This window comes from Microtus oregoni, unplaced genomic scaffold, assembly GCF_018167655.1.
Source record: "Microtus oregoni isolate MIOR12 unplaced genomic scaffold, Mior012 000115F_ref0000277, whole genome shotgun sequence".
Lineage (NCBI taxonomy): Eukaryota > Metazoa > Chordata > Mammalia > Rodentia > Cricetidae > Microtus > Microtus oregoni.
The window spans coordinates 1,876,748-1,891,477 of NW_024544744.1; the positions used below are offsets into that span (position 1 = coordinate 1,876,748).

Below are 14,730 nucleotides of genomic sequence, written 5' to 3' on the forward strand. Positions count from 1 at the left end.
AATGCCCAGTAATCAGGAACCCCTGAAGGTGATAGCCAAGATAAAACACTACGGAAAATCTCCAGAAACAAGCAGTTGCCATCAGCAGTGTGGTGTGGACAGCCTCCGGTGGCTGAACAATGACATCACCCATGTGAACTCAGCTGACATCAGGACTGTCATTTAAACTTAAAAGACTATTTTCTTAATTGTAATTCTACAGGTGCATCTTCTAGAAATCTGAAGAATTTCATAGAAAGGTAAGTGGAAAATACATTTAAGAAACTTTTAAATATGGTTAACTTATCTCGAAAGGAAGAAAAATTCTCATTTATTACCCCAATATCATTTCTACTGAGTATCAATAGGTGGTTTGTTACTATCTGCACCACTGGGTCTTCTTTTCTTGGGCCAGTATCTTGGAAAGTAATTGGTTCATTTATGTTCTCAATGGACTATAAAATGAATATCAACTGAATAAAATTCAACTCTGAAGACGAAACCGCAAAAACACATTGATTATATCATTGTCTGGCTTTATAAATATGAAACCTATCTTTTTTTATTTTTTGTTTCTAATTTTGAGACAGAGCCACCCAGACTCATCTCAAACTTGTGTAATTCTCCTTCCATGGCTTCCCAGGTGCCGAGACACCACGCCTGGCAAGCTAATATTTGGGGTTTTATTTGGGAATGAAAATTCAGATGCAAGGCTGTTTGTAGTATCGTAAACAGAAGCCTCAGGCAGCCCTTACCTCTGTGAATTAAGTGGGCCCCACAGCTCTGGGATGTCCTATGAAACTGGGTATGAATAACTCACCTGCCCTTATTTATAGTAATGTTTGAACGATGCTAAGAAGGTAACGGTGAGTCTGTTCAGCTGAAATTTTAATCTACTCTTCAATATTATGATTGATATGCCATTTCCTAATGGTAAAATGAATTGAGAATATAGAGGAGAACAGGGCTGACTAGCTTTTCTGAAGTTAAAGAAAGTCAGAAAAGCTGGTTGGTTTTTCGTGGGTGGTTACCACAACTGTGGGATATTCTCCCAGGCTCAGCCTGTGTAGCTGGTGACCGTGCTGCTCAGACTCCGTGTTTTCTCAGCTTGTCTAGGAACCAGGCATTGGACCAACCAGCCATCGTGATTTATGCCATGATTGGAAACGATGTCTGTAATGGGTAAGTCGTTGAGAAAGATGACAACAATGCTAAGACGATAATGGGCCTGCTCAGTTGAGACTCCGCTCTAGCTTCCCCCCTCCTCCACTCCCCACCCCAGTCTACTCTGCCACAGTGTGCAGGTGTCAAATAAGCTTATCTCAGAAGGAAAGCCTGGATACTTGGCGCCAGTAAGAAGGAACAACCTGTGAGAAAAGCTCCCCGTGGAAAGAAATGAAGCTGGTCCTTTAGCTCTCAATTCTGACATCACAACAAGGAACACCAGGAGAAACTGTGGATTATACCACAGGAAATACGCTTCACCAAGATCCAAGACTTGGAATCCACAACATTTGCAATAGCATACAGCAGAAGCCCAGTCATCCCACAGGAACACATGCCACGCTCTTATGCTGACATTCTTCTGCAGAAGAACAGAATAGACCTGCCTTTGGCGAAGAAACTGCGCGTAACTCGTACTCAATCCCATTTATTCTGATAGCCCACAGTAAAAAAGCCTTTGCTACACTACACCATTAGCGTTAATCCCCCCTCAGCATTTGAAGAGATGTATCAAAATCTATGTACACCCCTAAAAGTAAGCTGCATGTGGGCATCTGCCCTGTGGTTGTGGTTAAAAAGTAAGCCAAAGGTGAGACAGGATGTGGAGCAGCTCCCAGTGGCCATCTGCTTAGTATTTTAGGAAAACATGAAAGACAAGCCTAGAAGGGGTAAAAGACATGCTCAAGGCAGCAGAACTGACTAACCAGCTGAAGGCTCCCTGCTCAGCTCATCACTTATCTTCCCCTTGTTCTACCCGTTTCCTGGGCCTCCCAAGCCTGTGATGGGAACAAAGGCCAATGGGATTAAAGCTCATTTGCTCCCATAGAACCCTAAATGAAGTGCAGACAAATCAGTTCAAGGGTCGGAGGGGGACATGCCACCCCATGATCCATTGTCACTCATGGGCCAATTCATACTTAGGTCCCTCCAGGACCCTAAAGCTACATTGTGAGGACCCACGTCCCTGTCTCTGTGATGAGCCATTCAGGACTTTCCAATAAGAGTGCATACCCCTGAAGGCCTGTTCCTGGTCCAAGATCTGTGCTCCTTTCTGTATCATTTCATCCCGCAGCAACCCAAAGAGGCAAGTGTGACTGCTGGCTTATTAGAAATGAGGAAACTGTGGCTCACAAAGTAAAGGAATTTGTTCTCCTGCCATTGAATAGCAAAGCCAGGAGTGGCAGGATTTCTAATTAAAGTTTGTCTTCTCTCCCTGGCTCACTCTGGTCTTCCTTATGTTCTATTATTTATTCACTGTCTTAAAGCGCGTGTTGAGCACCACCAATGAGTCAAGTACTAGGTCCGGCTCTGGGATCCAACGGCAACAAAAGACCACTGGGGCTCACGGCAGAGAAACAGAGATGTGACTTCCAACCTCCACTGCCAAAGAGAACAAGCTCTGCTCCAGCCAGATAATGTCCCTCCAGTCCCTGGATCAGGGTCCCCTGAGTATAGAAAGCAAACAGGTTACAACTGGATAGAGTGCCTGAAGAAAAGCTGTCCTGTCAAAGGCCAGAATCATTGAGAACACGCTCCCCATCCTGAGTCTCTCCAACCCACTCCTGCTTTCTTTTTTCCAAAGAGCCAAAAATCAAACACATCAGCTAGAGTCCCACGCCAGCCTCTCTCCTACCAGGGATCTATCTGGGCAGAGACGCAGTGAGCATTTGGATGAAGGAACAGAGCTGGCAGTGGGGCATGTCCCTGCAGTGCCCACTTTGCGATTTCCTGTGGAGAGGTTAGAAAAATAAAGACAGATGGCAGAACATCAAGGTGGAGTAGATAACCCATAGTGGGCAAAGGGTTCCATCCCATGCCCAAGCCAGAGGATTGCAAAATTGCTTTGTCCAGGACCAAGTTTCAGGAATCTGATTTGTCTCTTTCTTCAACCTTGTTTTTAAAATGATGTTGAGGTAATGCAGCCACGTGTCTCTCTCAGTTCTCTGACTACCTGTGGCTACTCAGTAAGAACTTGATACGTGAATGAAGGTCCTGACTGGAAGACAACTTTTAGCCTCAGGAATTTGGAAAGAAGGGCAGTGTAGAGGTGCCTAGCATTTCCACTAATTACCTAAAGTGACTCATTGGTCTTAGGCTTATCCATTACTGTCCTTAAGACTCTTTAATGTGCCACTAAAGTTCGACATCCCTGAAGCAGAGCAAATGTGTGTGAGCTACAGCAGCAGAGACTTTGGCGGTCAGTAAAATCCCACTGTGTACGTTTGTATTTCTCAGCTAATGGACACTTAGGTGGAACCTATTCCCTTGCTATTATGAAAAGAGTATCAAGAGACAAGCATGTACAAATACCCCTGTAGTGGTATACTGAGTCCTTTAGGTGTGTGCCCAAAAATGGTAAAGTTGTGTCTTGTGGTAGTTTTATGTTTGATTTTTTTTGAGAAGCCTCCAAATCAATTTCCACAGTGACCAGACCTCTTTGCATACCCACAGAAAGTAAATAACAGTTCCTTCCCACATCTTTACCAACATCTGTTGTCATTTGTATCCTTGATTATTGCATTATTTTTTTCTGGATTAATATTTTTTATTGATTATTATTGAGCTCTACATTTTTCTCTGCTCCCCTTCCTGCCTCTTCCTTCCCTGTTTCAGCCCTCCTGCAAGGTCCACATGCTCCCAATTTACTCAGGAGATCTTGTCTTTTTCTACTTCCCATGTAGATTAGATCTATATAAGTCTCTCTTAGTGTCTTCATTGTTGTCTAAATTCTCTGGGTTTGTGGTTTGTAGGCTGGTTTTCTTTGCTTTATGTTTAAAACCCACCTATGAGTGAGTACATATGATAATTATCTTTCTGTGTCTGGGTTACCTCACTCAAAATAATGTTTTCTAGCTCCATCCATTTTCCTGCAAAATTCAAGATGTCGGTTTTTTTTTCTACTGTGTAGTACTCCATTGTGTAAATGTACCACATTTTCCTTATCCATTCTTTGGTCGAGGGGCATTTAGGTTGGTTCCAGGTTCTGGCTATGACAAACAATGCTGCTATGAACATAGTTGAGCACATGTCCTTGTGGCACAATTGAGCATCCTTTGGATATATACCCAAAAGTGGTATTGCTGGGTCTTATCGAAGGTTGTTTCCTAATTTTCTGAGAAATCACCACACTGACACCTAGCTGTGATGAAACAGAACCTCAAAGCTTAGGCCGATTTAAGTTATGTAATTATTACATTTATTGGTTTGCATTTGTCAAACCACCGCTGCATCTCTGGAATGAAGCTAACTTGAGCATGGTGAGCACATCTTTTATGTGTTCTTGTGTTTGGTTTTCAAGTATTTTGTTGAGAATATTTCCATCTATGTCAATCATGGGGATTGGTCTGTAGTTTTACTTTCTTTTTATGGAGGCCTTATCTAAGGTATAATAGATTCATAAAAAGAGTTTGGAAGTGTCTTCCTTTACTATTTGGTGGAATAATTTGAGAAGTATTGATGGGTGATCCTCAAGGGTCTTGGACTTTTCTTTTTAGGGTGGTTTCCTGCTATTGGTACAGTATTATTGGTTATATATCTGTTTAAATAATCTGTCTCACTTGGTTTAACTTAGATAGGTGATATGTATCCAGATATCCATCCACTTCTTTTAGATTTTTCAATTTAGTAGAATATATTCTTCAGGTTTGCATCCTCATGGTTCTCTGGATTTTATTGGTATTCATTTGTAATAGCTTTTCTTTCATCTCTGTTTTATTAATTTAGATCTCCTCTGTCTTTGATTCAGTTCGTTTGGCTGAGTGTTTGCTCATCTTGTTTGTTTTGTCAAAGAACCAAATCTCTGTTTCAATGGCTCTTTGTAGTTTTGTTTGCATTTCACTTATTTCTATCTCGATCTAATTATTGCTGTCTCTCTAATACATTTTGTTTGGGCTTGTTTTTTTTTTCCTAAAGCCTTAAGGTACAGCATTGTGTACAGGTTTGAATAGGAATGGCCCCTGTAGACTAATGTGTTTGAATGCTTGACCCACAGGGAGTAGTGTGATTAGTGGATGTGACCTTATTGGAGCAGGTGTGGCTTTGTTGGAGGAAGTATGTCACTAGGGACTCCTGAGGTCTCAGGTGCTCAAGCCACACCCAGTGTGGCGGTCTCTTCCTGGTGCCTGTAGATCAAGATGCAGAATTCTCAACTACCTCTCCAGCACCATGTTTGCTTGTGTGCCAATATGCTTCCCACCATGATGATAATGGACTAAAATTCTGAACTGTAAGCCATCACCAATGAAATGTTTTCCTTTTAAGAGTTGCTATGGTTATTGTTTCTCATTACACAATAAAACCGTACTAAGAAAAACATTAAGTTATTTATTTGAGATTTCTTTGATGATTTTATATGCTCTATGGACCACAACAACTACCAGCCATAGAAAGACAGTGGTATGAAATAAAATTGTTGGTAAATAGTGTTTGAATAATAAAGCAGAGGATAGTTGTCTATCAGAACAATGATGAAAGCCCAAATTTAGTACAGAAACTGAGAATAAAGGGTAAGAGAATGTCTACACATAAAATAACATCATCCCTTGGAAATATCTGCCTCCCTACTGTGGTCTGTGTGCAATTTTTTAAAAACCAATTGTTAAGTCCCAAAACTCCAAAGCTCCAAATCAATCTTAAGCAATATCAGACCCTCTCCTGTACCCAAGAGTCAGGGTAGATAAGCTTATGGTCCAAAACAGAAAAGCAAACAAACAAAGAAAAACCTAAAGTCTTAGTAGTAGAAAACCACAAAATTTCCCTTCTTGCTCACACTGTGTACTCTTCAGGAACATGGGTCTGTCTGCCTCTCTCTTTCTCTCTATCTCTCTCTCTTTCTCTCGACTCAAGCAAGTGACGTAACTATCTGTAACACTATTTATACCAGCAATACAGTCAGAGAACATTCCAGAGGCTTTTACACCACCAGCTATATGGCTTACTCAACTTCAAAGGAGTCAGTAAATGCAGTCTAACTGTGTGCCAGAAACATAGGAAGTCAAAAGTGGTTTACAAAATAGTACTGATAACCAGCAGATACAAAGTGTTTTGTATGTTACCTTTCTGCTAATCAGATACTTGCTGTTTCTTCCACCTCAGGAGAGCTGACCCAATACCAGGAATGACCACTCCTGAACAAATGTACTCCAATGTCATGCAGACACTGAAGTATCTAGATTCCCACCTGCCCAATGGCAGCCACGTTATTTTATACGGTTTGCCAGACGGAACTTTTCTCTGGGATAGGTTGCACGACCAATACCACCCTCTAGGTATATTATGCTTGCAGATTCTTTTCACCGTGTGTACGCATGTGTGGATGTATGTGTGATGTGTGTGCAATGCATATATATGATGTGTGTAAGTGTAATGTTTGATATGTATGTATGATGTGTGTAAGTGCAATGTTTGATATGTATGTATAATGTGTGTGATGTGTATTTGTGATATGTATGATGTGTATGTGTGATGCACTTGAAATGTATGTGTGATGTGTGTGATATGTATATGATATTAATGCAAGAGAAATTCAAAGAAGTAAATTCATGCCATAAAGAACTCACTAATAAGCTTGCTTGGGAAATGTTAAGTTACACAAAGTAGAACATAACTGAAGAATCACTGCCCCCAGCACAACTGAAAGGTAAGTAGACCAGGCTTGCTCGAAACTGAGAAAGAAAATTCTGTAACATAGCTGATGCTTAGGGCCGCTGAGAAAATGCCTGCTTCTGTTTCTCCACTGAGCTTAGCTATAGCTGGGCTCCATTCCTGTAACAAAATTAGACAGTTCTGACTTACAGCCACCCAGTAGACCCATCCCCATGCTCAAGGGCTCAACACAGAGTCACAACCACCATTGAGACCTAGTGTGACATTAAGTCCCTATGCTCTTCTCAGGAAAAACACAGTTCTGTCAGGTGAGCAAGACAAACCTGGGTGACAGCTATTCAAAAGGAACAACACTGGTGTACATAAAAAGTATTTCTGCCAATATCTTTGCTGGCAAGTCTCCCATCTGCCCAAGCCACCAGACTTGCTGTCTCCTATCTCTGTTTAAATTGTTCTGAGTATAACATGGGGACCAACATGAAAGAGATGTAAGCCTATGTGGAATGGACGAGGCCAGGGTGTATATAAGTTAGTAAAATCTTCTATCCACAGCTGGCTCCTCCTTGAACATGAGCCACAGCTTTCCCTTGAGTATGTAACTCTATGTGCTTTTCTTTCTCACCTCCCCAACCTCTTTGTCCTCTTGTAGTTCTTGGTTAAGCCAACTTTCCTACCTCACTCAAGAAATTCCACTCCCATTCAAATGAGAAATCACCCCCCATTTACATGAGAAAAGAATTAATACCCAGTTCTTGCCGGGCGGTGGTGGTGCACGCCTTTAATCCCAGCACTCGGGAGGCAGAGGCAGGCGGATCTCTGTGAGTTTGAGGCCAGCCTGGTCTACAAGAGCTAGTTCCAGGACAGGAACCAAAAGCTACGGAGAAACCCTGTCTCGAAAAATCAAAAAAAAAAAAAAAAAAAGAATTATTACCCAGTTCTTTAGTCTTCCCACTTGAGGGAAAAAGCAGGTATCTACACTCCGCCAATTAAGATGAAGTCATTTGCTCGATGAAAGTGTATCACAAATATTATCCAAGCAAAGCACTGTCCTGCCTTCATCCAGCTTCTTATCCTTATAGATAAAGATGTGATAACACACAGAACTTCGCTTCTTTCTGAACCACAGTGTGTGTTTAAAGACAACCACTTGGGCCGGGGAAGTCTCTTTAAGCCATGGGCATGAAGACTGTAGTTTTTTTTTAAATTAATTCCATTAGATCACTGAATTTCTCATGATAAGAGAAGCTTAGAGAAGGGGACTGTTCTTCCTTCGACTCCATCACACCATGTAGAAACATAATTTGAAGTTTTCTGATTTTAAATTCATTTTATTTCATAAACTCTGGTTAGACTAGCTACATAAATTCAATCAAACTGACTATGCACATTTAATTTAACAGCAGTAGGTAACAATGATACCATGCAACTTGAGAGAGAAGGAAGGGGAGAAGATGATTAGAGAAATCCATCTAGCCCTAGCACTGGGGAAAGGAGTAGAGACAGGACAGTTCTGTAGCTCACTGACAGCTATTCTTGCAGAATCAGTGAACAAACTCCAGACTCAGGGAGAGACCTTTTCTCCAGGAAATAAGGTAAAATGTTGCAGTGACATTTCATTTGTATTTTATAAAATAAAGCTTGCCTGAAGATCAGAGTGTAAAACAGCCCTACTGGTCAGCCTTACAGACTAAGAAATGGTAACTCACACCTTTAATCCCAGCAGCCACACTAGTTGCCATGAAAACCGGGCATTGCATGCCTTTAATCCGAGCTCTTGAGGGAATTATAAAACAGGATTAGACAGCTCTCGGTCTCATTCTGAGATTCCTGGAGGCAGTATCGCCATTTCAAACTGAGGTAGAGGTAAGAGCCAGTGTCTCACCTCTCTCTCTCTCTCTCTCTCTCTCTCTCTCTCTCTCTCTCTCTCTCTCTCACACACACACACACACACACACACACACACAGAGAGAGAGAGAGAGAGAGAGAGAGAGAGAGAGAGAGAGAGAGAAGATGTATAGAAAGAGATATAGATGATAGACATGATAAAGATAAATATAGATATAAATAAACATTAAGGACCCTCCTAAAGAACTTGTAAATTTCTGAGATACCTCCTAAAGAACTTGTAAATTTCTGAGATACAAACTATGTGTGTCTTTTAGCCATCTGGAATAGAAACCTGCCCTTTAATCTTTAAAGAGATCCAGTGGCATCCATAGGAACACCCCAGTGGATCATGAACACACACACATACATACACACGAGTATAAGAAAATTTTCAGATCCTAGTAATTACTATTCACCATAGATGGTACCGCTGTCTACTGCTGGATGTTTTCTTCTTTTTGGTACTAGCATCAGAGCCAGAGCCTCACATGCTCTAGCTATGCTACTGAGCTACACTCTCAGGCCCCTGTTGATTAACTAGGATGTCTTTCTGACAAGGAATTACAGACACACACAACCTGTTCACACTACGGCTCTTCAATTCAGGGGCAGCTGTTGTGGGGGAGAGACTAGGTTTATAAAATACAAATCAAGATAACATCTAAAAAGCAAATGATAAAGACTCAGTGCCAACAAAGGGAAGAACCCACACCCCCCTCTCCCTTTCCTTTACGCCATTAGTCTGTCATAAGTACACTCCAAGCTCCTTTCTACTTGAGCACCCCTGAGGCATCCTTCCCTGTGGCATCCTTCCTTCAAATTGGCAAATTCAAGATCAAAGAAAAACACTTAAGAACATTTTCCAACTATCTTCTACTTATTACAGAGACTATCCTGTTGGGCAGACCTATCCCTCTGTGCACCAGGTTCAGAGGGAGCCAGTGTTGGAACAGTAAGCAATAGAAGGCAAAGGAAGGCAGCCTGGACTTGGTGAACCAGGATATAGCCAGGGCCCACACCCAGAAAGATGCTGTTATCTTGGCAGGATAGCAGAAGGGCAGGGCAAAGCAGAACAGAGCAAGACTTGACTAGCGGATCACCATGACTTTACTGGCAGTCATCACTTGTGGCCTTCTAGATCTGACATTCCCTTATACCACATTGGAAGATCAACATATGTTCCGTCCAAGACAAGCAAGTCAAATCTACTTTTCAGTGTTTCTTATCTAATATACAAGTAAAAAGCAAGGCCCTGTTCCATCACCTGATGTTTTTCTCTTGACTTTGAGATGCTCTAAGATCCTCTATTATCCTCTTTAATTTTTTGAAAGTGTGAGAAGTATTTAATTGGATCCAGCATCAGCTGTTCATCCTGGAGATTGGTGGGGGAGATGGATTTTGTATGTCAGTCACAGCACAAAAACTGACTGCTTCTGAGGTGGATAAACTATAAAGAGGGATGGTCAGCACTGGGAGAGAGAAGATATCACAGTGGCTATAGCTAGTACTTCCACAGTTTCTGGGTAGACTCCAGGATGACAGAATTTTTCCTACAATGACATAATACCCGAGACAAATTGTGTAGAGGAAGACTTGTCTATCTGGGCTCATCATGCCAAAGATTTAGTCCCCCTGGCTTGACCCAATGTACCCCTGCAGGTGTCATGGCAGTGGAGGTGTGTGTGTGGGGGGGGTTACCTGATGACTAACAGGAAGCAGGCAGAAAGGAGGAACTGGAAACCAGGTATAACCTTTAAAGACATTCCCAATGAACTGCTTCCTCCAGCCAGGGTCACCTCTTTAAGTTTTCAGAACTTCTTAAGACAGTGTCACAGGCTGGGAAATGAGTGTTTCAGACATGGAATAGGACAGATTCATATGCAAACCATAATAATTCATGCAACACTTTCCCCTTTGTTTTTATATACTTCTTTTACCTGAGTAAAACAAACAAACAAACAAAACAACAACAATAACAAACAAAAAATCCCTGTGAGGTACATTTCCTACCTAGGACTCAGTAAGACAACTATGGAAAAGCTCTTAATCCAGTATCATCAAGAGAGATGAATATCCACTGACATCTCCCATCCCACCCGAGTGTAAGGGAGCCACCCCAGTCATATTTGAAGGGCTTTGGTTCAGAATTTCAGGCATTCTGAATGCCAGTCCTCAACATGGAACAACTGGCTCAGTCCTAAGTATTTCATACGACCAGAAAGGAGGATTAAGTCATTCCCACCTGGGATGGGGCTCTCTGAGCTTCACAGAAGCTTGGAGTTTGATGGCATCACCAAGGAGCAGGTGTTGCCTGGTGATGAGCTTTGCTCAAGTCACTCTGATCCATTTATAGCTGGAGGAGACTGCTGTCTCTGGAGATGAGATGAAGCCAGTACTCCAATCCTTTCCTCTCCAAGACTAAGGAAAGCTGGGCATAGACTGCTTAGGGCTCCTTCCTAACTTGGGGTTAGACAGAAATAAAATACAGGCATTCCTCAAAGCTATGCTGACTGACAAATCAAATCAGGATAAATGCCACCATCTGAAAGGCAGACAGGGTCATCTACAAATGTCCCTGAGCATTGCCATCTGATTGCATATGACTTATCAGACCTCTGTGTTTTCCAGGCCAGCTCAATAAAGATGTGACCTATGCAGACTTCTTCTCTTTCCTGAGCTGCCTCCAGGTAAGTCCAGAGGCCTGCTCCATGACCTCATCATACACACACACACACATATACACACACACTCAAATGCACACAAGCACATGTGTACACACCCCTTACTGTGTCTATGCCTCTTTAATCAAAGTGCTTTTTATCTTCACTCAGGTCAGCCCCTGCGGTGGATGGATGTCTTCCAACAAGACCCTCCGGACTCTCACTTCACAGGTAGAGCCACTGAGTCCTCTGTCCCTGTACTCTGTTTGCAGTAGACTTACCCCCACGATGGGAATCTACAGCATAATGGTCACCAGCCTGGCATGGTCATGGAGCCAGAGAGGGCAAAAGAACTTGTGTGTCCTGTCTACCTCCACCCCTCTCCAGGAGGGCATACATGTCTCATGCATGAACACATATACACACACAGTTGGTAAAATAAAGCAATGAACTGGGGAGCTGAGGAAGATAAGTCTTATGTGTGACGGGGTGCTCAGAGAGGATCACCTCACATGTCTGAAAGAATTCATTTCCCAAGCAAAGTATCTTATACGTTGTTCATAGGTTGTAAATTATCTTTATAAAAATTAATGAAACTTTTTTTGTTTTTTATTTTTGAGACAAACCTGGATATGTGGCCCAGGCTTGCGCTGAAAACACAGAAAATTTTCTTTCTTGCCTCAGTTTTCCAGGTCCTGAGATAGCAGGCATGGTCTACCAGCTACAAATTTTGTTAATATAACTTTATTGTAAAGAACTTTCAAATTTAAAAAAATATACAGTCTGATAAAAAAATTTGAAAACATAAAATGTATAAAAATCTACTAAGAACAGCAACAAAAATTGGGCTGTAGTCAGCTGTGCTCGTATACACTGGGAGATCATGCTGCAGAGGCAGAGGCGGGGGATAACAAGTTTGAGGGCTGAGCTACAGCTTTTGGGGCCAAGAAGATGACTTGATAGCTAAGAGCATTTGCTGCACAAGTTTGAAATTTTGAGTTCAAATTGCCAGCACATACATATGAAGCTAGTCACGGCTGCACACATGGCTGTAACTACAGTGCTGTGGGGGACAGAGACAAGACAGCCAGCCCAGCTCCAGGCTCGATAAGAGAACCCGTGTCATGGCAATAAAACAGAGAGTGACAGAGTGACTCACCATTCTTCTCTGACCTCAATGACTGTGTATGGCACAGACACATGCACACACATGTGCAAGAACACCTGTATGCACACACACACACACATACACACACACAAATTTAGGCTAGGGAGATAGCTTAATCAGTCAGTAAAGTGCTTGCCATGTAATCACATGAGTTAGAATTCAGTCCCCAGAACCCAAGTGAAAAGCAAGAGCAGAATGCTGGGAAAGTGGTCAGGAGCGTCCCTGGAATTCAATGGCCATCCCGGCAACCTAATCAAATAAGCAAGTCTAGGCCAATGAGAGTCCCTATCTCCAAAACCAAGGTGGATGGATCCTAAGCAGTAATGTCTGAGGCCATCTTTTGGCATCTATACACATGTATACAATCTGCACATGTGCATGCACATGCGCACATACAGAGAAGACAATCATTCACGTATCAATATGTGAGTGTCTATTATCACCTCCATAGGTATCTTGGGGTTTTGCCTACTAGACTGAGAATACTCATACAAATTCCAATGTTCTTATATTGTTTCTCCACATTATAATAGCACAACTATTTTGCAATGTCCAACATATGAATGTGGCAGGATTTATCCACCCATGTGTGCAGCTGGACACATGGTTGTTTCCAGTTTTACACCATGATGAATAACAAGACATGTGTTTTGTGGTGTCTCTGTTTTCTATGTCAAGCTCTTCTTAGATATATTCTTCATGTTAAGGATATGATTGGTATAGCCAAGCTCTTGTCTAGAGCCATGAAACTAACCTATGTCTTCATTCATTCACCCTGACATTCAATATTATCAAGGTTGTTCATCTCATCTTTGTCAAATTCATGTAGAAAAAGTAGAATCTTACTACTTTAATTTACACTGGTTTGATTCCTAATGAATAGTAACATTTTTCATATATTCCTAGGCCATTTGCACATGAATATATTTTAATGTGCAGAGCTGTTTTCTGCTGATGGTTTGGAGATAGGAAAGTGGAGTGGTGTGTGGAAGATCAATTTCTTTCTCTGCCTGAATTGTCCCATGAAAGTCAAAGCTGAGGTTTCATGGAATTCTTTGTTTCCCTTGAATTCAGAGAGCAGACCAACTCTCCAATACACTGAAAAAAATGGCAGCCACCGAGACATTCACAAACTTCAATCTTTTCTACATGGACTTTGCCTTCCACGAAAGTAAGTCGCTTGTTTTCATCTTGATGGGAGGCAAGCCCAGCAGCTGCAGGGTGGGGCTGTGTTACACAGTGCATGGAGCAGACTAGGCAGGGCGACCCCTGTGTATCTGACATGACGACTCTGAGCATTGAGAAAAGAGAAAGCATGAGGTGCTATCTGGCAGGTTGAGAATCAATGCCACCTCCTCAATTCTCCATTGTTCTAGAGCCTCTGAATCAACAGGACCAGTGAGTGGCTGGGGCGAGTTGGAGCTGGAAGTCCCTGCTCTAAAGGACTCAACTAGCAATTTTTGACAGATTAGCAATGCCTTGTTTACCAGTGTGCTGGAAATAGATGTGACAGAAGCAAAGAGTGAGGCCACGCCCCCTGCGGTAGAGTGCTCAATACCTGGAATAAGCCTGGACCTGAAACTAACCAGAAGCTCTTAGCGAAAGGAAAAAAAAAAAGTCCTTCTAGAAGTAAACCATGTCCCAACTCTCTGGAAAGAATATTTTTTGATAGCATTCTAACTAAACATGGGAGCCACCGACAAATAACCACACGAACTCAGGCTTGCTTACTAGACTCACTCATTCATCATAAAGGGTTCTCTTTTTAAAAAAATTACTTCTTGTTTGTAACCCTCCCAAGATTCGTTTTCATTGTTAAGCATTTTCTGGATGAGAAAAGGCCCTGTTGATTGACTGCCAGCTGAGATGATGCTAATGTAAGGCTTCAGTATGTGCAGCAGAGCGAAGATTCCTCATCACTGTCCCTCAACCCTAGCCTCCCAGCTCAAGCATCTGGAAGGCAGCAGATGGCCGTCATGAATTATTGAATATTACATTAGCTGACATGGTTTGCATTGCAGGCTGGAGGACTGCAGCTCTGAACATCCTTTCAACAAGATTGATCAGGCTTTACTAGATTTCCTGCCTACATGACACTCAGTTCTCTCATAGGGAGAGACACTTTGATAAATAACCTCTCATTAAAATGCAGGGTTAAAGACTTATTAATGAATTCTTGATGTAAACAAATGCACCACCAAGTGATCT

The 14,730-nt window shown here is 42.0% G+C and overlaps 1 protein-coding gene across 1 annotated transcript in view; it reads left to right on the forward strand.

The window, feature by feature from the left end:
- Aoah (acyloxyacyl hydrolase) overlaps nt 1-14,730 on the forward strand; it is a 205,263-nt gene that overhangs the window by 171,207 nt on the left and 19,326 nt on the right. Inside the window, exons 14-19 of the mRNA XM_041645717.1 lie at nt 203-239; nt 1,087-1,161; nt 6,298-6,470; nt 11,323-11,381; nt 11,526-11,585; nt 13,597-13,693. Coding sequence (XP_041501651.1) covers nt 203-239; nt 1,087-1,161; nt 6,298-6,470; nt 11,323-11,381; nt 11,526-11,585; nt 13,597-13,693 — 501 coding nt within the window. The remainder of the gene's footprint in view (nt 1-202; nt 240-1,086; nt 1,162-6,297; nt 6,471-11,322; nt 11,382-11,525; nt 11,586-13,596; nt 13,694-14,730) is intronic.